This window comes from Ahaetulla prasina, chromosome 3 (assembly GCF_028640845.1).
Source record: "Ahaetulla prasina isolate Xishuangbanna chromosome 3, ASM2864084v1, whole genome shotgun sequence".
Taxonomy (NCBI): Eukaryota; Metazoa; Chordata; class Lepidosauria; order Squamata; family Colubridae; genus Ahaetulla; species Ahaetulla prasina.
The window spans coordinates 569,692-592,248 of record NC_080541.1 but is presented as its reverse complement, the minus strand read 5'-3'; the positions used below and the strand labels follow the sequence as shown (position 1 = coordinate 592,248).

Below are 22,557 nucleotides of genomic sequence, written 5' to 3'. Positions count from 1 at the left end.
GCCGTAGCGGTTGGGGGTACGGGGAGAGTAGCTGAGACCTGAATGGCACAACAGGCATGGAGGTTGAGGAAGGGGCTGGGAGGAATGGGCGGATCAAGAATGGGGGGGGGGCTTGGCATGGAGGCAAGGAGAGGGTGAAAACAGGGCTTCAAGGAGTACCAGGCCATGCCAAGAGAGCCTATTGCAAGCAAGAATGGGTGGCTGGAGTAGGAAGGGGAAGAGAGAAGGAGGGAGTGTCTGGTGTCCCGCTGAGCTTCCTTTTTCACCCCAGGGCCGCCTAGCCTAGCCGAAAGCGTCTGGGCTGGGGACTGGAAAAACAGCCCACAACCAGTGACAAATGCAGTGGCACTGACGGCCCAGTTAGCCCAAGGCACCCTTTGGAGATCTGTGCAAGGGGGAGCGACCCCATCCCACAAGGCCTCTCCTTGCTGCTTGTGGAAGAGGGGAGGTTGTGCTGGGATAAGGCAGCCCCTCCTTTGCCCAGGCCTCCAGAGGAGGGGGGTTGGCAAGAGAAAATGAGGCCACTGAGGGGTCTTCCCCTGTCTCGCCCAGCCTCTGGAGAGGTGGAGGTTCCTAGCATGGGTTTCCTTCCCATCCTCTCAGCTCCTTTTGCCTGTTTTCCTCCCTTCTTCCATAAGCCCCACTTAACACACACACACGTACGTCCTTTCTTGCAGATGAGCGGGACCGGGTCCAGAAGAAAACCTTCACCAAATGGGTCAACAAGCACCTCTCCAAGGTAAGTCCCCCTTTCCCTGGGGTGGGGGGAACCGGGTGATCTCAGGGGCAGCTTTTGGAGGATGAGTGTCAACCTCCCTGCCTGGATCCGAGCCAAGCAGAAAGGATGACAGTTCTGGGGGCCTCGAGCTTTCCCAGGGATGGGGTTGTGAGTAGTGGATTGTGTGCAGGAGGCCCACACATGGTGCAGCCGCCATCCATCCCACCCACCCTTTTCTAGGCACAATTGGGGACATAACTGGCCTCAACGTCTTTTCCTTCTTCCTTCCCTTCCCTTTCCCTGGAGGAGACCCTCTTCCTTGTCCCTGACCCAGTTTCTGGGAGCATGGAGACTTTGTGTTCCCCATATCATGGCTCTGGGCTCGGGCTGAGAGCCCTGGAGCTCTGCCTGCCGATGGGGGTGGGATTTCTGGGGAAGGGCTCCGGGTGATGGACAGGGGTTGCCCTGGGGAATAGCATCTCTCAGGGGCTGCTTTCCTCCACTTTGGGAGCCCTACCTCATGCTGCTCTGGCACAGCAGTTGGAAATGCCGCCAGTTGGGGTGATGGGAGAGGCCTGTGAGCTGGCTGGAGGTGCTTCCTGTGGGCATTTCTCCTCCCTGACTTCTCTCTCTGTCTCTCCTTGATGCTTCTCTTTCTCCTTCTTTCTTTCTTCTCACCTGCCTTGGCAACAGCACTGGCGAGCAGAGGTATGTGCCAAGGCAGGCTGGGCTTTGACCCACTGCCTGCCTGCCTCCCTTCCTTCCTTTATCCTCCAGGAATTCCCCTTCCTCTGGTGATGGCTGTCTGAAACAGGCTTTCTGGGGTGTGGGTGAAGGCAACCCCAAAGCCAGATGGAGAGGCGGGACATTCCTTAGGTGCAACCACCTCCCTGAACTGGCATGGGCATGGCTGCCAGACTGGCATGCCTAGCAAGCCCACTCCCACCGTACCCCAGCTGCCTCCCAGCTGGGTCCACTTCTCAATCCCTCCGGTTCCTCTTTGCCTCCACAGGCCCAGCGCCATGTGAATGACCTCTACGAGGACCTGCGAGATGGACACAACCTGATCTCGCTGCTGGAAGTGCTCTCAGGGGACACTCTGGTACGTGGCCTCCTGTGCCTGCTCCTCAGGGCTCGGTGGGCAGTACCACCCACCCAAGCTCCAGAGGAAGCAGCTCAAGCTTCTGCATCAGGGGCCCCAGCGCCACGTCGCTGCCCCACCAGCGTCTGCCGCCCTTGTCTCCTGCTTGCCGGTTGCTCTGCACCTCCTCCCCGGCTGCACCCGTGTGTCACCTAGCCTGAGCTGGGAGTCCGAGCAGCAGCTTCCCTCTTGCTCGACCCTTGCATGGCTGGCCGGAGGCTTTGGGGAGGGAGCTGTTCCTGTCCTCTTCTACCAGGACCCCTTCCTCAGCTCTGGGTTCCCCAGGGGCTGGACGTCTAGGCCCAACGCCATGGGAGCCCAGCCCAGCCCCGGCTGTGCTGTGGCCAAAGAAGCAGCTGGAGGGGGACATCTCCTCTACCGCCTCCATGTCAGCTTCCTGCGCCGATAGAGATACAGGCGGTGCTCCCACTGGTGCTGTTAAGGAAGAGGAACGGCAGCCGGCCTTCGGGACACTCAAAGGAGATCTGTGGAGGTTGAGTGCCATCTCGGTAGTCTCCTGAGTTAAGAGAGAGGCTTATCGGAAGGAGGATGAAGGCGTGAGGGGCACGGACACCAAATTGCTCCCACCCAAGGGTGGTGCTTAGAGTGACACTTGGGATGCTGCCGCCCTCCGGTGCCCCCCTGCTGCCACCTCCTCCTCATCCCCCCTACGGCAGGCTGAGCCTGCCTGCGCACTGTAATGCAAGAGCTACTCCGGACTCTGTTTCTCTCTCACTTCCTCTGGGTTGTCTGTCTGCCGCTCCCTGTGCTGTTTGTCTGTCTCTTCTCTTTGCTGGATTCTGACCTCTGCTTCCCTCTCGCTCGGCTGTCACCTGCTGCTCAGCCCAGAGAGCGCGACGTGATCCGGAATTTGCGCCTGGTGAGTGGTCCTGCCTGGTTCCGCATGGCACCCCTGCTGCTGCTCTTGGCGCCCGCTGGAGAGGAGGCTGGCTGATGTGCGCTGCGTCCTGTCCATGCCCTCTGAAAGCTTTGCTTAACCCATAACTGCTGATGGGAGGCTGGTGCATCACACGACCGGATCCTACACAGCGGGCCTGCGTGGCTGTCCCCTTGCTCCTCAGCCTCGGGTGCTGCAGAGGGGATCCAGGGTGGCGGGCAGGCAGGGAGGGGGCTGTGTGGCCGCCTCCTGGCAATTCCTTCTTTTCCAGAGGGGAAGCCAGTGTGTTGCTGAGGGTGGCCTTGTGAGCTTCTCTTGCAGCAGCCAAGCTTGATAGCCCCAGGATGCTTTGGCTGAGTGGGAATGGCGGAGGGGGGGGGGTTGGGGGGCAGTCTTTTCTTCTGTGCATTGTTTCCTGGCTCTGTTTGCCAGGCTGGGATTTCTTTGCCCTTCTCCGGCTCCTTTCAGCAAGGATGGGAGGGAAGGAACACATACACACCCAGCTTCTCCAGGGCCCTGACCTGAGCCTCCTTTGCCCACAGCCCCGGGAGAAGGGAAGGATGCGCTTCCACAAGCTGCAAAACGTGCAGATCGCCTTGGACTACCTGAAGCACCGGCAGGTGAGCATCCCGGACGAGGAGCCTGGAGGGGAAGGAGTGAAAAGCCAGTGGGGTCCTTTAGTAACCGTGCATGTGTGTGCGCATGTACCTCCACAGGTGAAACTGGTCAACATCCGGAATGATGATATTGCCGATGGCAACCCCAAGCTGACATTAGGCCTCATCTGGACCATCATCCTCCACTTCCAGGTGAGGCCATCTCTTCCCCACCTTCTTCCCTGCTCTGCTCTAGTGGGCAAGGCCTCTCTTCAGCCACTCCCTCCCTCCCTCCCTCGCCTGTGGGCCAGATTCTTGTAAGCCCCCCCCCCCTCTCCACAAGCACTAGGCGTTCAGATGGGCAAAGGAGGCTGGGGTTGCCCTTCCCTTCGGAGGCTGGGCAGGGAGGGGGCTGCTCAGAAGGGGGCCAGGCCAGGGGTGGTGGGGAGGGGGTTGGCAGGGGGAAGTAAGCGAGGAGGAGGATCCCAGTGGTTCCTGGGGGAGGGGAGGAATGTGGGCTGCGGCTGGGAGAGAACAGGATGCTGTGGCTTGTGGGGCTGACTCACCCATCGGTTGGTCGGTCGCTTCAGGACACAAGATTTTCCGCTAAGTGCTGGGCCTGGGCGTGTTGTGGGGGGAGGACCTGCAGGCCTTGCCGTTCCCCAGATGCAGGGATAGGTCTTGCTTAGGAGAGTATCCAGAGCCCTGCAGCTGCGCCTTGTGTATTGGGTAGAGGCAACTACTAAGGGCAAGCTGCCAAGGCGCCCTCCAAGGCTCCCAGTGGAGATCCAGTGCCTGGCCTGGGGCATCGCAACCACCAGGGGTTGCACAGAGAATCAACCCTCCTCTTGAGGGGCACATGGCAGCCCTGAGGAGGCAGGTGGGAGGTCCAGGTCTGGGCACAGAAAGCGGCCAAGCCTTGGCCAGAAGGCTCTGCAGCCCGGTGGGTGGTGGGAGGTGCCATCCCCAGATGGCCAGCAGCTTCAGTCAGGCTCCCGGATTCAGGCAGTCCCTCTTTCCTCCAAGATCTCTGACATCCAGGTGACTGGCCAGTCGGAGGACATGACGGCCAAAGAGAAGCTGCTTCTGTGGTCGCAACGCATGGTGGAGGGGTACCAGGGCTTGCGCTGTGACAACTTCACCTCCAGCTGGCGCGATGGCCGTCTCTTCAACGCCGTCATCCACAGGCACAAGTAAGGGGTGGGGCAGGGGGTGAGTGGGCAGGGGCCCATTGAAGGGGCCCCAATGGAAAGGGCCGCAGTGTTGCACCCATGGATGTCGGGCGAGTGGCCTCAACCACAGACTACCCTGCTTGTGAAGGGAGGAAGGGGATTGCCCCCACCTTCCTTGACCAATGGGGTAGGGATGGGCTGGAGCCCCTCTGGCCTGGCCTCTTGCTTCCCCTCCCAGCTGACGGAGGGCAAGGGTCTGGCACACCTGCTGGCACTTAGCGCCCACTCCAGAGTCGAGGCTAGGGAGATTGACCAGGGGGCATCAGACTCCCGGCAGAAGGGGAGGAGCAGTTTATGAGGGAGGGAGTGCCTTAAGCTCAGACCCCTTGCTGACCAGTAGGCTGCTTCTGAAAAGCCAGAGCCTCATTCACTAGTGGGTCTGCTCCAAGCTGCGGACTGCCCCGGGACCCCTCCCAAACAAGGAGCATTGGGTTCGGGTGCCTGCAGGGGGCCTAGGCACAGACTGGGGGGGAGTGGGCTTCAAAGCAATCATTCAGAGTGCCCAGGACCTGAGGGGGACAAGGAAGCAGGAAACGTCCTGTCTTGGGACATACACGCACGATACTGCAGCGGGCCTTGAGGACTGGAACCTTGAGCTTTTCCAATTGTTGGGAAGCTAATTACTTCAGCCGTTCCTGTGCTCCCTATTTTAAGGAGCAGAAGCTTGAGGTCCAGGGTGGCCTTGTTCCAGACCACACCGATGCGACCTCTGGAAGAGCCACAGGGGGCACAAAGGCTGGTGTCAGGGGAGGCTGATGAGGAGATGAGCCCCTCATTGATGGGCACAGATGCAGCCACGCCGCTTCCAGGGGAAGGTCTGACGCAGAAGCTCGGCCCTGGGGGGGTCTCTGACTGCAGCCTCTCCCTTCTGCAGGCCAATGCTGATCGACATGAATAAGGTCTACCACCAGAGCAACGTGGAGAATCTGGAGCAGGCCTTCTCGGTGGCTGAACACGACCTGGGGGTGACGCGGCTCTTGGACCCGGAAGGTACTGGGATGGGCTGCCCCATGGGCAGGGCGGGGGGTGGGGGCTCCTTTGGGAGGGGCAGCACAGCACTCCCTTCCCCCTTTCTTTTCCCCAGATGTGGATGTGCCCCAGCCGGATGAGAAGTCCATCATCACCTATGTGTCCTCCCTCTACGACGCCATGCCACGAGTGCCAGACGTGCCGGATGGAATCAAAGCCAACGTGAGCATTGGGGGCGATGAAGTGGGGAGGCCTGGCCAGTCTGTGGGCTCCGGGTGTGACCTTAGCACCCACCACCTTTTCTCTCATCTACCCCCCGCCCCCGTAGGAGCTGCAGCTGCGCTGGCAGGAATACTACGGGGTGGTCAGCCTGCTTCTGCAGTGGATCCAGCACCATACGGTGACTTTTGAGGGGAGGAAGTTCCCTGCCAGCTACGAGGAGATCGAGGTGAGAGCCCGCCTGGGTCGGCTCCTGCCCGCTGTCCTGTGCCACCTCCCTCTCTGGCTGGGGTCTCTTGAGGGCAGGCCTGGGCCTCCCTTCTGGGTTGGGGAGGCACCCCATGGTGGTTGGGTGTGCGTGTGAAAGGGCTCCCTGAATAGGCATGGGAGTCCCCTTCCATGGACAGCTCTGCCCCCAGGAGAGTCACTGGCTGCTTTGGCCCAGAGCAAAGAGCTCTGGGGCCTCTCGGTGCCCACTGGGCCACCCCCAGGACCCACCCCGTCCCACCCCACCATCCCCCCCCCATTGTTCTCCCGCAGATCCTGTGGCACCAGTTCTTGAAGTTCAAAGAGATGGAGCTGCCCGCCAAAGAGGCTGACAAGAGCCGCTCCAAGGTGATCTTCCAGTCTCTGGAGGTGAGCCCGAATTGCCCCTTTGCTGCCTTGATGAGGCCTGAGGCCCTGGGCTGGCCAGCATGCCAGCCTACTGGAGGGCAGGGTAGCCTTCTGGGGCCTGTCGTCAGCAGCTCCCATCTGTTTCCGGCTCCACTAGGCTGCTGTGCAAAGCGGGCAACTGAAGATCCCTCCGGGCTACCACCCACTGGATGTGGAGAAGGAGTGGGGTAGGCTGCACGTGGCCATCCTGGAGAGGGAGAAGCTTCTGCGCTCAGAGTTTGAGAGGCAAGCAGGAGCACCTAACAGAGTGCCTAGAGGGAAGCTGGGGGGCACAGGAGCTGGAGTCGGGCACTTCCTCTTCCTGGGAAGGCAGCCCGGCAGGCAGGAGGACGGCGGCTCCCTCCCAACCGCAGCGGGCCCAGCCCAGCCATAATGGGAAACACACGGCTGGTGACTCACCACCCGCCTCCCCCACCCACCCGCTGCTTTACTCTTCAGGAAGCATCTGGGTGAGTGGGCAGAGTGAGCCAAGGCAGCCTGGGACAGCTAGGCTGCCCTCCCCTGGAACAGGAGGGACGAGAGCTGAGCCCCAGTGGAGTGGAGGGAGCTGGCTGGGACCCTTGTTCACTTCTCTCTTGCTCCCCTCCTGCCTTCCTAGGTTGGAACGGCTGCAGCGCATCGTCAGCAAACTCCAGATGGAGTCCGGACTCTGCGAGGAGCAGCTCAACCAGGCAGACATCCTACTGCAGTCGGTGAGGGGTGCTCTAGTCTGCTCCCACTGGACCCTGGGACCAGGAGTGGGCGGAGGGTCTGACCTGGTGCTCTGCCAGGCTCAGGGTCCTTGGTTCCCCTCCTGCAGGACATCCGCCTGCTGAATGCAGGCAAGGCACCACAGCACTTGGTGGAGATTGAACGGGACCTGGACAAGGCCGAGGCCATGATCCGCTTGCTCTTCAATGATGTGCAAGCCCTCAAGGATGGGCACCACCCCCAGGGCGAGCAGATGTATCGCAGGTCAGTAGTGCTCCTCCCATTCCTTCTCCTCACATGGGGGCGGGAGGGGGGTTGTTTTTCCATGGGAGAGCTGATGCCATGAAGTTAGAAGTTTAGAGCCCTCCTGGAAGGGAGCCTCTGCCCCTTAGGAAAAAAACAACCCCGTAACCAGCACATTTTGTGTGTACTGCCCTCTGGTGGTGGGAGCTTCCCCCTCTGCAGGAGCAGCTGCAGCCACTCTCACTGGGCTTGGAAGCGGGGAGCTCTGGCTGCTGTCTTCCCAGCAGGGACCCCCATCTGTAGCACAGCATTCCCTCCCCGCTTGCAGGGTTTACCGTTTGCACGAGCGCCTTGTGGCCATACGCACCGAGTACAACTTGCGGCTGAAATCTGGGACTGTCCAAGTGTCCGTACCGGTCACGCAGCGCCCACGACCGGAGTTGGATGATGTCACCCTACGCTACCTGCAAGATCTGCTGACCTGGGTGGAAGAGAACCAGGCCCGCCTCAACGCAGCTGAATGGGGTGTGGACCTGCCCACGGTGGAGTCACAACTCGGCAGCCACCGCGGACTGCATCGCTCCATTGAGGAGTTTCGCCCCAAGATTGAGCGAGCCCAGGTGGACGAGGTACACAGGGTGTGTGTGTGTGTGCCAGGCATGGGGGTCCGAGAATGCCAGCCTCCCAGCAAGGCTTGTTGAAGGAGGGGGCTGCCATGTCTGCCTAGTGGTAGTGGTTTCATGGCTCTCCTTTGCTCACTGTAGGCCCAGCTCTCTCCTGGTCCACAGACCTCATACCGGGACTACCTCAGCAAGCTGGATGTGCAGTACGAGAAGCTGCTGGTGAGCAGATGGCCGGGGGACGGTCGGGGCAGCAGAGGGGTTGCAGGCAGAGACCTTGCTTCTCCTCCCCCTTGGGGATGCAGCGGCATTGGGTGCCCTGGCGCTCTTTGCCCTGGACACTTTCCCTTGACCAGTGGACAGGCTTCTCTCAGTGCTGGGCTGAGCCACCATGATCCGTGTCTTGCAGAGCTCATCCAAGGCCCGGCTGCGGCACCTGGAGAGCCTCCAGGCATTCGTGGCTGCAGCCACCAAAGAGCTGATGTGGCTGAATGAGAAGGAGGAGGAGGAGGTGAACTACGACTGGAGCGAGCGCAACAGCAACATGGCTGCAAAGAAGGAGAGCTACTCGGTAAAAGTTGCCCTCCCTCTGGCCCCGAGCGAGGAGCCCGGCTGCCAGACCGCAGCTGACCCCCGGATCTGTGTGTGCTCTGCCACCCTCTAGGGCCTGATGAGAGACCTGGAGCTGCGGGAGCGGCGGGTCAAGGAGATCCAGAACACAGGCGACCGGCTGCTGCGGGAAGATCACCCAGCCAGGCAGACGGTGGAGGTGGGTGGGATGTGGGAGCGCCAGCAGTCACGCCTGCGTCACGAGGAGCCCTCATCAGATGACCGCTCCCGGCCCTTGCCCACTGCCCCCCCCCCAAGCAGGCACCCGAGAGTGTGGGGGAAGGGTTCTTCCCTCTGCTGTCTTCCCCACTCACTCTGCTCTGCTTCCCCCTGCAGGCCTTCCAGGCAGCCCTGCAGACTCAGTGGAGCTGGCTGCTGCAACTGTGCTGCTGCATTGAGGCTCACCTGAAGGAGAACAGCAGCTACTTCCAGGTAGTCCTGCAGGAAGGTGGGGGAGGGTACACAGTCTCTAGCAGCTGAGCAGAAAAGCAAGATTGTGGCAGGAACCGGCTGACCTTCATCCTTCTGGCTTCCTTTGGCAATGGGGGGGGGGGACACAGAACCCCAGAGGACTCTGTCTCAATTAGCACCCTCTCCATCCTCTTCCTCCCCCCCCCCCAGTTCTTTTCTGATGTAAAGGAAGCAGAGGAGTTTCTGCACAAGACTCAGGAGACGATGAAGAAGAAGTTCACCTGCGACCGGTCCATCACAGTGACTCGCTTAGAGGACCTGCTGCAGGACTCCCTGGTGAGGGTGGGACTGGCCCCCTCCCTTGACCCAGCCGCCGCCTTTTCCCCTCACTTACCGGGGCTGCTTCCTGCCTCCCACCCTCCATTTCAGGAGGAGAAAGACCATCTCACACAGTACCAGAGTCACCTGGCTGGGCTGGCCAACCGGGCCAAGACCATTGTCCAGCTGAAGCCCCGCAGTGCAAGCCCCCCAGTCAGGGGACGGCTGCCCCTCCAGGCCATCTGTGACTACAAGCAAATGGAGGTGAGTGAGGAGGGGGCAGCGGGGGGAGGGAAGGGGGGGCTGCCTCTGGCTGCATCAGCTGAGCTCTCCTCCTTTCCACCCCCAGATCACAGTGCACAAGGGGGATCAGTGCACCCTCCTCAGCAACGCCCAGCCCTACAAGTGGAAAGTCTTGAATGCAGCCGGGAAGGAGTCCCTCGCCCCCTCCATCTGTTTCCTGATCCCCCCACCCAACAAGGAGGCCCTGGAAGCCGTTGGGAGGTACGTGCTTCTCACCTGGACTCCAAGGCGGCAGTAAAGGCTCCCTCCCTTCTTCAGCAGGCCATTGCACCCCCCTGTTCCCCCCCCAGCTCTGGGGCCAGGCAGGAGCTCCAAGCCTGTCTTTTGCCCCCTTACCCCACCCAGCCTGGAGAGAGGCAGCCTCCGCCCTGACCTCCTCCTCCCATGTCCCTTTAGGCTGGAGACGGTGCACCAGAAGCTGCTCAGCACTTGGCACCAGCTGCACATCAACATGAAGAGCCTGCTTTCCTGGCAGTATCTGCAGCGGGAGATCCAGCAGATCCAGACCTGGTCCCTCCTCATTGTGAGGCCCAGATTCCCTCCCTCTTCCCAATGCCTGCTTTCCTGGCAAGCCCAGGCCAGCGGCAGACACCTCCCCCCACCCCCCACAACGGTCTGCAGGGCTTGCCCTGCTCAGATTTGGCTTTGACTGGCTTGGCGTCCCTTGGGCTGGCTGGAGGGGACGGGCAGGAGTTGCCCAAAGGGGGAACCAGCAGCTGTGTGATGATGTCCCCTCTTGGGAAGAGGGTACAAGTCTGGGAGTGCCTTGAGGGTTCTTTATCATTGTTCGTGGCCCTTCTGAGGGACCCTTCCTGACTACTGAACTCTCAAGCAGTGTCCAAAAAAGAGGGAAGGAGTGGAAGCCCCTCCAAAAGACTGGGACACCAGGGCCACCCCAACCCACAACCCATGGAGTCCCCACCAGCAAGGCCATCTGCAGATTGAAGGGTTTGGGTGGGATGCATTTCTCAGGGAAGGGGAAGAGTGGCCACTCGGTCTGAAGGGTGGGCAGGTCTTAGAGGGTTTAGCTTTACAGAGAGGATCAGCTCCTTTGAATGGTGCTGGGGGCAATGCAGTTAGTGGAGAGGGTTCAGCTGCCTCAGCCCCATCGTCCTTTGGGGGCTTTGCGCTGCCCCATCGGGACGTCTCCTGCCTCTTCAAAGCAGCCCAGGTAGAGCTCAGGATGTAATGCAGGGTAGGTCAGACGGGACAGCAGCTGCATCCTTGCCAGCCCTTGCAGCCCCCTGAGCTTCACTGCTTGGTATGGGCCAAGGGACCCCCAGGTCCCCATCCCCCCATCTGTCAAGCAGGGTATAGCGCTGCCCAGGGTGCCTCTTGCAGAGAGAGCTCTCTTGGTGATCCCCACGGCAGGCAGGGGTTGAGGGAATGTAGCCCCCCTGTTTTTGAGACCACTGGGGCTGGTCAGCCCAGACTCGAAGGTTACCCTGGGGAGATCTTGAGGGACCAACCTCAGCTGGCTCGGCTGATGTTCTCTTGGACTCCCCACAATAAGACGTGTATTTCGCAGTTTCGGACGATGCCCCCCGAGGATTACCGGCAGATGCTGCGCAGCCTGGAAACCCACTACCAGGAGTTCCTGCGCGACAGCCAGGACTCCCAGAACTTCCATCCGGATGACCGGCTACAGGCAGAGCGCGATTACACCGTCTGCACCCAGAAGTATGAGATGCTACTGCGCGGGCTGGAGAAAGGTAAGCCTTGAGTCTGCGCTTTGATTTCAGACCGGGCCTCTCCCTCCCATGGGCTCCCTGGGTGGCCTTGGCAACCCATCCTTGCTCCCCTCTTGACTGACCTGTAACCACGAGTGGTGCTGGTGTCTGTTAACCCCAGGCTTGGTTTGTGGGGTGGCAGGGGAACAGGAGGAGTCGTTGTGCAGGAACTTCATCTCCCAGCTGAAGGACATCCGCCTGCAGCTCGAAGGCTGCGAGTCCCGCACCATACACAAAATCCGTTCTCCGCTTGACCAAGACCCTGTTAATGAATGTGCGCAGCGCATTACCGACCAGCAGGTATGGCTCCCCTTTGGCAATGAGATCGGCACAGCTGCAGAAGCTGATGGAATCTCCTCTGGGGCACAGGAGACTCACAGTCCAGGGAAGGGGAAGCAGAGGCTCCACTGCTCTGGCCACGGAGCTGCTTCCTGCCTTCCCATCTTGAAACGGGACAGGGATACTCTCCTTTCCCCAGGAGAAGGGGTTGAGGTCTGTACTTGAGGCTACCTGGCCTAGGTCCTTGACGTCGCTCCCCTCCCCTCAGGCGATACATCTGGAGCTGGAAAAACTCCAGAAGAGTTTGGGCAAAGTGAGCACCCAGACGGAGCAGGTCCTGGCTCAACCAGAGCAGGCCGGTTCGGCCCCCCTGCTGCACTCCGAGCTGGATATTACGCTGCAGAAGATGGGCCAGGTGTACAGCCTCTCCAGCATTTTCTTGGAGAAGTAGGTGGTTCTTAGCAACATGCCTGGCCATGGGGACAGAGGGAGGGAGGGAGGGAGGAGGAGGGTGGGCATTGGGTTTGGCCACCCTTGTTCTTACTACAAACTCAGCAGCAGCAACTCTGAGATCCTAGCTGGGGAATCAGGTCGTCCTGGAGACCCCCTGATCCAGCTCCCCACCTTCCAAAGGCGCCCTCTGCTCTCATATCCTCCTGAGGTAACTCCCATCGCCCCCCCTCAGCCCTTTGCTGAGGGACAGAGGTGAACTTAGTGTTGGCAGTTTGTTCCCTTTGTGGGTCTCGCAGCACAGGGGCTTTGTGGTAAGAGCCCTCCAGGTTAGAGACTCTCTTTCTGAGTCTCAACATCCTTTTGACATCCAGCTAACTCAGTCTTCAGTTTTTGAAGATTTTGAAGTGGCCATTTCTATGTTTCTGCTCCCCGCTATGTTTTTTAATGATGTGGGCTAATTCTTATATGCTTGGGAGACCAAAGAATAACAGAGTTGGAAGGGACCTTGGAGGTCTTCTAGTCCAACCCCCTGCTCAAGCAGGATACCCTATTACCATTCTGGAGAAGTGATTATTCAGTCTCTTCTTCAAAGCCTGCAGTATTGGAGTATCCACAACTTCTGAAGGCAAGCTGTTCCACTTGCTAAATTGTTTTGACCTGCAGGAAATTTATCCTTTAATTCCAGGTTGCTTCTCTCCTTGATTAGTTTCCATCCACTGTTTCTTGTGCTGCCTTCCGATGCTTTGGAGAATAGCTTGACCCCCTCTTCTTTGTGGAAACCCCTCAAATACTATTTTATTTATTTATTGATTGATTGATTGTTTAAATTTCTATACCGCCCTTCTCCCAAAGGACTCAGGGCGGTTTAAGTAAAACAATTAATACAAAAATTAAAACCAGTTTAAAAAGGAAAATTTAAAATTGGCCGAACACTTAAAACCAATAAAAACCCCATTATTAAAACCCCATTAGGCCAGTCCTGTGCGATGGAACAGAAATGTTTTCAGCTCGCGTCGAAAGGTCCGAAGATCAGGGAGTTGGCGGATACCTGATGGTAGCTCGTTCCAGAGGGTTGGTGCCCCCACAGAGAAGGCCCTCCCCCTGGGTGTTGCCAGTCGACATTGTCTGGCCGATGGCACCCTGAGGAGATCCTCCCCATGGGAACGCATATCACCCGCGCGGCCGCATTCTGAACCAGTTGGAGCCTTCGGGTGCTCTTCAAGGGGAGCCCCATGTAGAGAGCGTTGCAGTAGTCCAGACGGGAAGTGACGAGGGCGTGAGTGACTGTGCATAAGGAATCCCAGTGTAAGAAGGGACGCAACTGGCGTATCAGGCGGACCTGATAAAAAGCTCCTCTGGCGACGGCCATCATGCTCTTCCAATGCTGCTATCATGTCACTCCTAGTCCTTCTTTTCACCAAAGTAGACATGCCCAATTCCTGCAACCGTTCTTCATATATTTTAGCCTCCAGCCCTCTAATCATCTCTGTTGCTCTTCTCTTCACTCTTTCCAGAGTTTCAACATCTTTTTTATAATATAGTGGCCAAAACTGGATGTAGTATTCTAAGTATGGTTTTACTAAGGCTTTATAAAGTGGTATTAGTACTTTATCACCCATATCTTCAATAAATATCACCCATATCTTCAATAAATCACTAGAGATGTGCTATGTTCCTTCTTGCTTCGAACACTCTACCATCATCCCAGTGCCGAAGAAGCCCACTATCAAGGAACTGAATGACTACAGACCAGTTGCTTTAACATCTGTAGTCGTGAAAGCCTTTGAAAGGCTAGTGCTTTCCTACTTGAAAACCATCACGGATCTGCTATTAGACCCCTTGCAATTTGCATACTGAGCAAATAGATCAACAGATGATGCTGTTAATATGGCTCTGCACTACATCTTACAACATCTTGAATCTCCAAAGACCTATGTAAGGGTCCTCTTTGTAGACTTTAGTTCAGCATTCAGTACCATCATTCCACACACTCTTCTAACTAAACTAACTAACTAAATTACTACAGGTACCTGAACAGACTTGTAAGTGGATCACAAGCTTCCTAACAAACAGGAAGCAGCAGGTAAAGCTAAGCGGGATCACTTCAGATACCTGTACAATTAGCACAGGGCCCCCCCAAGGCTGTGTGCTCTCCCCACTTCTCTCTGTATACCAATGACTGCATCTTCAATAATCCATCTGTTAAACTACTGAAGTTCGCAGATGACACAACAGTTATTGGTCTCATTCGAGACAATGACGAATCCGCATAGACGAGAGGTCGAACAACTAGCCTTGTGGTGCGATCGTAACAATCTGGAACTGAACACACTCAAAACTGTAGAAATGGTGGTAGACTTTAGGAGAAACCCTTCCATACTTCCACCTCTCACAATACTTGACAACACAGTATCAACAGTAGAAACTTTCAAATTTCTAGGTTCTATCATATCACGAGATCTAAAATGGACAGTTAACATCAAAAACATCATCAAAAAAGGACAACAAAGAGTGTTCTTTGTGCGCCAACTCAGAAAGCTCAAACTGCCCAAGGAGCTACTGATCCAGTTCTACAGAGGAATTATTGAGTCTGTCATTTGCACCTCTATAACTGTCTGGTTTGGTTCTGCAACCCAACAAGACAGACACAGACTTCAGAGGATAATTAGAACTGCAGAAAAAATAATTGCTACCAACCTGCCTTCCATTGAAGACCTGTATACTGGTCAAGTATACAGGTTGAGGGCTGTGAAAATATTTACAGATCCCTCACATCCTGGACATAAACTGTTTCAACTCCTACCCTCAAAACGACGCTATAGAGCATTGAACATCAGAACAACTAGACACAAGAACAGTTTTTTCCCCGAAGGCTATCATTCTGCTAAACAAATAATTCCCTCAACAATGTCAAACTATTTACTAAATCTACACTACTATTAATCTTCTCATCGTTTCCATCACCCATCTCCTTCCACTTATGACTGTATGACTGTAACTTTTTTGTTTCATTAAGGGTTAAATTGCAACCTATGACCATCATTTGTGTTGTAAATGTTGTACCTTTGATGAAGGTTTTTTTTCCCCCCGTTTGTGTACACTGAGAGCAAATGCACCAAAACAAATTCCTTGTGTGTCCAATCACACTTGGCCAATAAAATTCTATTCTATTCTATTCTATTAAATGATCTTGATTCTATCCCTCTGTTAATGCAACCTAGGATTGCATTGGCTTTTTTGGCTGCTGCCACACATGGCTTGCTCATATTTAGAGGATTGCCCACTAAGACTCCAAGAGCCTTCTTGCAGTTAGTGCTATTGAGCCAGGTTTCATCTAACCTGTACTTGGACATTTGGTTTTTCTTGCCTAAGTATAAAATCTTATTTTTCTTTTCATTGAATGTTGTCCTGTTGAATGGGCAACCTTGTCCAGCTGCCATTTCTGAGTCGATCCACCTCTCCTGCAGGTTAAAGACCATCAACCTGGTCATCCGTAGCACCCAAGGGGCTGAGGGGCTGGTCCAGAGTTATGAAGAGCAGCTCAAAGATGTCCAGGCTGTGCCGTCTGACCTCAAGGCTGTTGAAGCTACCAAGGCAGAGCTCAAGGTGACCGGCCAGGCCCACAGCTGCCAGGGGGGACCTTTGAACCGCCTGTGGTTTAGAAGGGCTCGCGTGACCCTGACTCCCCACCCTCCCTCTGTCTTTGTTCTGTAGAGGCTGCGTGGGCAGGTTGAGGGGCACCAGCCAGTCTTCAGTGCCCTGGAAGCGGACCTGGCCAAGGCCAGTGAGGTAAACGAGAGGATGGTGAGAGGCCACAGTGAGAGGGATCTGGACTTGGACCGCTACCGGGATCGCGTGCAGCAGCTCCTCAACCGCTGGCAGGCTATCCTGGCCCAGATCGACCTGCGGCAGCGGGAACTGGACCAACTGGGACGCCAGCTGCGCTACTACCGCAACAGCTACAGCTGGCTGATGGAGTGGATTCAGGATGCCCGCCAGCGCCAGGAGGGCCTCCAGGCTGTGCCCATAACCAGCAGCCAGCAGGTGCGGGAGCAGCTGCTACAAGAGAAGGTGAGGTCAAGCAAGAGGAGAGTGGACCTGACTAGAGCAGACGGCGGAAGCCCCCTTGAAGCCCCCTCAGCTGGCAGGGCTGGAAGGAGGTCTTCAGTGCTGGGGATGGAGGGGTAGCAGCGGTGAAATTCCCCCAGTTCTATCCGACTCGCTGAACTGGTAGCGCTGGTGGCGGGAAGCTCCGCCCACCCACCAGAACGTCATTACGTCCTGTTTTTTTACCATCTGCGTCTGCGCAGAAGGTTCTGCGCATGCGTGCAGCACACACGTTCTCGTGTGCTCCCATTCCTGAACCGGTAGCAATGGTAAGTGCATTTCACCACTGGGGGGTAGACATGGCATCCCATCAGGCCTGGGTCTGACTTGCATTTCCAAAGGGAGGGGTAGCTTGAGTGCAGGCCACTAAGAGGTTTTAGTAATTGCTTATAGCTGACAAATTCATGCCGTTTAACAAATAAATGGCCTGAATTTTTCAGCTATATACCACTATCTAAGAAGGGGGAACCATGGGTCTTCCTAATGATCGGGGTTCCTTGGATGCTGGCAGAGTTCCAGTTAGACCCACTCCTCCCTTTGGCTGAGAGAGTGAAGCCCCTCTGCCTTGTTTCCGGCCCCTGAGCTTCCCTGCGACCCTACCTCAGCACCCTGGAGCTGCTTTTGGGGGAGCGGGGAAGCTGTGCTGTGTAGGTTCCTCTGAGACTCCTCTGCGCAGGACCTCCCTCCAAGGTGGCCTCTTCTTGAGCCATGGGCCATCCCTGTGCTGTGGGCCTTGGTGGGGGGGGTCGCTTATTCCTTCTGACTCTCCTTCCCCAGAAACTCCTGGAAGAGTGTGAACAGAACTGGGAGAAGGTGGAAGAGAGCCACCGCTTGGCCAAGCAGTACATTGATGCCATCAAGGTGCGTGGCAGTGAGGCGGGCCTGTTCAAGGGGCGGGCTCTGCAGGCCACCGCCGCCCGCCACCTGGGCTTAGGGGGCTCCCACAGCAGGCCAACCCTTCTTTCCTTTGAAGGATTATGAGCTTCAGCTGGTCACCTACAAAGCCCAGGTGGAGCCTGTCTCTTCTCCTGCCAAGAAGCCTAAAGTGCAGTCTGCCTCGGACAGCATCATCCAGGAGGTGAGGGGGCATCCCTGGGCGGGGCTAATGGGGGCGGGACGCGCTGGGAGTAGGGACAGAAGTTCTAGAAGGAAAACATTTTGATCAGAGCTGATGGCTTTGTTCTGATGAGGGTGCTGCAGAGAGTGGGAGCGCTTGAGCTGCTGTGCTCGTGTCAGTTGTCCCCGACTTTGCCTGAGGGCTTCTGAAGGCATTCCTCTGCTTGGGAGGAAGAGGCCATCAGGGCTAATCTGAGCGCCCCCTCTTTGGCCTTGCAGTATGTTGATCTGAGGACTCAATATAGTGAGCTGACCACGCTGACCAGCCAGTACATCAGGTTCATTATGGAGACTCTTCGGCGGCTGGAGGAAGAGGAGGTAAGGGATCCAGAGTGGGCTCAGCATGGCTTGGCTGCCCCTGGAAGGACTGGGGGGGGGCTGCTCCCTCCCAGCTGGCTGTTCCTCTTCCCTGACCCTCCTCTGGGCAGTCAGAGGCCCCACACAGGAGCCTGGCTGCGTGGGCATCATCGCCCTCCAGGAAGATTGACTGCTGTGCTTGCTCTTCCTCCTGCTCTGCCTGGGGCTGCTTCTGGGGCTCCCCTCCCTGCCCCCTTTTCCTCAGATTTGCTGTGGTCTTCTCCCCTTTCTAATTCTTGGTTTCTGCCCTTCGGAAGCCAAGCTTCTTTGCCTGGGCTTGCTCGGGGCAGGTTGGTGTTGGTGGGGCTCTAAGGAAGGGTTAACCTCCAGAGGAGGCAGCAGCAGCTTTTCTACCAGGTACTCCTTCTGTCTGCATGTTCCCCCACCTTTGCACTCTCCCACCTGTGGCTCCTGCACTGATCACACAGCTTGGGGGGGTGGGGAGTGGAGGGCCTACTGGGTAAGAGGGAAGGATATGGAGGAGCGGGGGGGAGGTCTGCTGGGTCGCCTCGATCTGCCAGCTTGTAAGGTCTCCAGCCCGCTTGGTGTGCTGCCTGGCCTGGATGTGTGTGAATGGTCACCTGCCTCCCTCCTGCCTCCTCTACAGTCTCCTAGGAAAGGCTTGGAGGACAGATGCTGGCCTTGCGTGCTAAGAACAGGGGAGGGGGGCCTTTGTGAAACAGCACTGTCCCCACGGTTGTTCTTGTAGTGTGGTCGCTGCCCTCACGTGACCCTAGGCTGGATCACCCCCGACCCCTAAGCTTTTGGACTTCTAGTCTGCTGGATGTTCTACTGCGTGGTGGCAGTGCATTGCGCATGGTGGAGGTGTGCTCTTGTGGCTCGTTGGTCTTGGGTTTGCTTGTCTCTGGCGCCCACCCATCCATTGGTGTTTCCATCCTCTTTCTCAGTATGTGGGTCTGCCTGCTTTCTTGCCTGCTGCCCCTTGCCACCACCCCAAAGACTGGCCCTCCCATCTGCTCTTGTGATCTTTCTCTCTCTCCCCCACCCCTCCTCTCTGCCCCCTCCCCATAGAAAGCAGCGGAACAGCTGAAGGAGGCAGAGCGGAAGCGCTTGGCAGAGGTGGAGGCCCAGCTGCAGAAGCAGAGGCAGCTGGCCGAGGCCTACGCCAAGGCCAAGGCTCAAGCTGAGGAGGAAGCCAGGGAGCTGCAGCAGCGCATGCAGGAGGAGGTCAGCCAGCGGCAACAGGCAGCCGTGGACGCCGAGCAGCAGAAGCAGAACATCCAGGAGGAGCTGCTGCAGATGAAGCTCATCTCTGACAGGCAGATCCTGACCAAGCAGAAGCTGATCGAGGAAGTGGAGATCAGCCGCAGAAAAGTGGAAGAGGAGATCCATATCATCCGCTTGCAGTTGGAAGCCACGCAGAAACAGAAGGCCGGGGCAGAAGGGGAGCTGCAGGCCTTGAGGGCTCGAGCAGAGGAAGCCGAGCGCCAGAAGAAAGCCGCCCAGGAGGAGGCTGAGCGCCTGCGCAGGCAAGTCAAGGATGAGGCCCAAAAGAAGCGGGAGGCAGAGGAGCAGCTGCAAGAGAAGGTGCAGGCAGAGCAGCGAGCAGCGCAGGAGAAGCAGAAGGCTCTGGAGGACCTGCAGCAGCTCCGCGCACAGGCCGAGGAGGCTGAGCGCCGAATGAAGCAGGCGGAGCTGGAGAAAGAACGGCAGATCCAGGTTGTGCGGGAGGCAGCCCAGAAGAGCGCTGAGGCAGACCTGCAAAGCCGGCGCCTCTCCTTCGCCGAGAAGACGGCCCAGCTGGAGCTGACTCTGAAGCAGGAGCACGTCACCCTCACCTACCTCCAGGAGGAGGCTGAGCGTCTGAGGACACAGCAGTTGGAGGCTGAGCGGGCTAAGGAAGAGGCCGAGAAGGAGCTAGAGAAGTGGCAGCAGAAAGCCAATGAGGCACTCCGGCTTCGGCTGCAGGCGGAGGAGGTGGCACACAAGAAGTCCCTGGCCCAGGAGGAGGCAGAGAAGCAAAAGGAGGATGCCGAGCGTGAAGCCCGGAAACGGACCAAGGCAGAGGAGTCAGCCCTGCGCCAGAAGGAGCTGGCTGAAGAGGAGCTGGAGAAGCAGCGCAAGCTGGCTGAGGGCACAGCCCAGCAGAAGTTCCTGGCTGAGCAGGAACTGATCCGTCTGAAGTCGGAGATGGAAAACGGAGAGCAGCAGCGGCTGCTGCTGGAGGAAGAGCTCTTCCGCCTCAAGAGTGAGGTCAGCGAGGCTGTCCAGAAGCGTAGGGAGCTGGAGGAGGAGCTGGCCAAATTGCGGGCTGAAATGGAGCTCCTGCTGGAAAGCAAGGCCAGGACCGAGGAGGAGTCACGCTCTGCCAGCGAGAAGTCCAAGCAGATCTTGGAGGATGAAGCCACCAAGCTGCGGGAGGTGGCAGAGGAGGCAGGTCGTCTGCGCGCCCTCTCTGAGGAAGCCAAGAGGCAGCGGCAGTTGGCTGAGAAGGAGGCTGCTCGGCAGCGAGCAGAGGCCGAGCGGATCCTCAAAGAGAAACTGGCAGCCATCAACGAGGCGTCACGCCTCAAGGCGGAAGCGGAAATTTCCCTGAAGGAGAAGGAGGCCGAAAACGAGCGGCTGAGGCGGCTAGCAGAGGACGAGGCTTACCAGCGGAGGGTCCTGGAGGAGCAGGCAGCCCAGCACAAGCATGACATTGAGGAGAAGATTGCACAGCTGAAAAAGTCCTCCGAGAGTGAGCTAGAGAGGCAGAAGACCGTCGTCAACGAAACCCTAAAGCAGCGGCGCATCATTGAAGAGGAAATTCGCATCCTCAAGATCAACTTTGAGAAAGCCTCTGTGGGCAAGACAGACCTGGAGCTGGAGCTCAGCAAGATCAGGCAGAGCGCAGAGGAGATTCAGCGGAGCAAAGAGCTAGCAGAGCAAGAGGGTGAGAAGCTGCGGCAGGTGGCCCTGCAGGAGGAGAACCGCCGCAAAGAGGCTGAAGCAAAGCTCCAGAAGACTCTGGCTGCTGAGCAGGAAGCTGCCAGGCAGCGCAAAGCCGCTCTGGAGGAGGTGCAGCGCCTAAAGGCCAAGGTAGAGGAAGCCAAGAAGCAGAAGGAGTTGGCAGAAAGCCAGTCGGAGAAGCAGATCCTGCTGGCCCAGGAGGCAGCCCAGAAGAAGATTGCAGCTGAAGAGGCCGCTCACCTGGCCCTGGTCTGTCAGAAGGAGCAGGAGTTGCTGCAGACCAGAAAGCAGGAGCAGTCTATCCTGGACAGGCTGAAGGAGGATGCCGAGAAAGCTAAGAGAGCAGCTGAGGAAGCAGAGTTTGCCCGCCTCAAGGCAGAGCAAGAGGCCACCTTGTCCCGGCAGCTGGTGGACGAGGCCGAGCGCATGAAGCAGCGAGCTGAGGAAGAGGCCCAAGTCAAAGCCAGGGCCCAGGAGGATGCGGAGAAGCTCCGCAAGGAGGCAGAGCTGGAGGCGGCCAGGCGAGCCCAGGCTGAACAGGCAGCCCTTAAGCAGAAGCAGGTGGCTGACACGGAGATGGAGAAACACAAAAAGTTTGCAGAGCAGACACTGCGGCAAAAGGCCCAGGTGGAGCAGGAACTGACCAAGGTCAAGCTGCGCCTGGAGGAGACGGACCATCAAAAGAGCCTCTTGGAGGAGGAGCAGCAGCGGCTGAAGGAGGAGGTGACAGAAGCCATGAAGCAGAAGGTCCAAGCGGAGGAGGAGCTGTTCAAGGTGAAGGTCCAAATGGAGGAGCTGATCAAGTTGAAAATCCGCATTGAGGAGGAGAACAAGTTGCTGATCATGAAGGACAAGGACAACATGCAGAAGATCCTCACCGAGGAAGCTGAGAAGATGAAGCAGGTGGCGGAGGAAGCTGCCCGGCTGAGTGTGGAAGCGCAGGAGGCCGCCCGCATGCGCAAGCTGGCAGAGGAGGATCTGGCCCAGCAGCGGGTGCTGGCGGAAAAGATCCTGAGAGAGAAGATGCAGGCCATCCAGGAAGCTACTCAGCTGAAGGCCGAGGCCGAGGTGCTGCAGAAGCAGAAGGACCTGGCTCAGGAGCATGCCCGGAAACTGCAGGAGGACAAGGAGCAGATCCGTCTGCGGCTGGAGGAGGAGACAGAAGGCTTCCAGAAGATGCTGGAGGCTGAGCGCAAGCGGCAGCTGCAGATCACGGCTGAGGCCGAGCAGCTAAAACTGCAAGTCACAGAGCTGAGCCTGGCCCAGGCGAAGGCAGAGGAAGAGGCCAGGCGGTTCAGGAAGCAGGCTGAAGAGATCAGCGGGAAGCTGCACCAGATGGAGCTGTCCACTCAAGAGAAGGTGACCCTGGTGCAGACCCTGGAGATCCAGAGGCAGCAAAGCGATCAAGATGCCAACAGGCTGAGGAAGGCTATTGCTGATCTGGAGATGGAGAAAGAGAAGCTGAAGCGGGAAGCCCAGCTGCTGCAGCAGAAGGCGGAAGAGGTACCTGCTCTGTTGTGGCTCCCCACATCCCCTCCCTCCCAGGTTGTGCAATGTCCATCAGCCCCAGCCAGCAGATTAGTCCACAGCCCCCTGGCTGAGGAGGCTTCAGGCAGGAGAGGGGGGTGCCACTCCGCGGGATAGATATGGTAACAGTGCAGATGCAGTGGACCATGCTCCCTCGCCACCCCGCCCCAAGAGCCAGCCGTACTCAAGAATCTAGGCTGTGTGTTTGTGTGGGCATCGACCAGTCTCACTCAATGGCTTGGGAGGGGAGGAAGGAGAGAAGGAGGAGGAGAGGTTCTTGCTTCCCTAGTAGGGTTCAGAAGACGTTCCCTGCTGCTTACAGGTCAGTACTGATGACCAAGTGTCCTGCTTGTTAGATGACTGTCGTGTTAAGTTGTACTTTAGGAAGTGGCTGGTTGTGTTCTCCCACAGCCAAGATGGCATATCAAGAAAGCAA

At 57.6% G+C, this 22,557-nt stretch overlaps 1 protein-coding gene across 29 annotated transcripts in view; it reads left to right on the top strand.

Moving 5' to 3' along the window:
- Positions 1–22,557, top strand: part of PLEC (plectin) — a 100,592-nt gene that overhangs the window by 68,531 nt on the left and 9,504 nt on the right. For 13 of the 29 annotated variants that reach the window (XM_058178997.1, XM_058179000.1, XM_058179004.1 and 10 more), the window contains 32 exons: positions 678–739; positions 1,412–1,426; positions 1,731–1,820; positions 2,704–2,739; positions 3,300–3,377; positions 3,474–3,566; positions 4,380–4,546; positions 5,460–5,575; positions 5,670–5,776; positions 5,883–6,002; positions 6,314–6,409; positions 6,546–6,673; positions 7,047–7,140; positions 7,248–7,402; positions 7,710–8,010; positions 8,146–8,223; positions 8,411–8,572; positions 8,666–8,770; positions 8,947–9,042; positions 9,232–9,357; positions 9,451–9,603; positions 9,689–9,843; positions 10,039–10,165; positions 11,171–11,354; positions 11,515–11,672; positions 11,920–12,098; positions 15,572–15,710; positions 15,819–16,175; positions 16,989–17,072; positions 17,185–17,289; positions 17,547–17,645; positions 18,717–22,097. In XM_058178997.1, coding sequence (XP_058034980.1) covers positions 678–739; positions 1,412–1,426; positions 1,731–1,820; positions 2,704–2,739; positions 3,300–3,377; positions 3,474–3,566; positions 4,380–4,546; positions 5,460–5,575; positions 5,670–5,776; positions 5,883–6,002; positions 6,314–6,409; positions 6,546–6,673; positions 7,047–7,140; positions 7,248–7,402; positions 7,710–8,010; positions 8,146–8,223; positions 8,411–8,572; positions 8,666–8,770; positions 8,947–9,042; positions 9,232–9,357; positions 9,451–9,603; positions 9,689–9,843; positions 10,039–10,165; positions 11,171–11,354; positions 11,515–11,672; positions 11,920–12,098; positions 15,572–15,710; positions 15,819–16,175; positions 16,989–17,072; positions 17,185–17,289; positions 17,547–17,645; positions 18,717–22,097 — 7,346 coding nt within the window. The remainder of the gene's footprint in view (positions 1–677; positions 740–1,411; positions 1,427–1,730; positions 1,821–2,703; positions 2,740–3,299; positions 3,378–3,473; positions 3,567–4,379; positions 4,547–5,459; positions 5,576–5,669; positions 5,777–5,882; positions 6,003–6,313; positions 6,410–6,545; positions 6,674–7,046; positions 7,141–7,247; positions 7,403–7,709; positions 8,011–8,145; positions 8,224–8,410; positions 8,573–8,665; positions 8,771–8,946; positions 9,043–9,231; positions 9,358–9,450; positions 9,604–9,688; positions 9,844–10,038; positions 10,166–11,170; positions 11,355–11,514; positions 11,673–11,919; positions 12,099–15,571; positions 15,711–15,818; positions 16,176–16,988; positions 17,073–17,184; positions 17,290–17,546; positions 17,646–18,716; positions 22,098–22,557) is intronic. The other 16 variants (XM_058178999.1, XM_058179015.1, XM_058179021.1 and 13 more) reach the window with 4 other exon arrangements.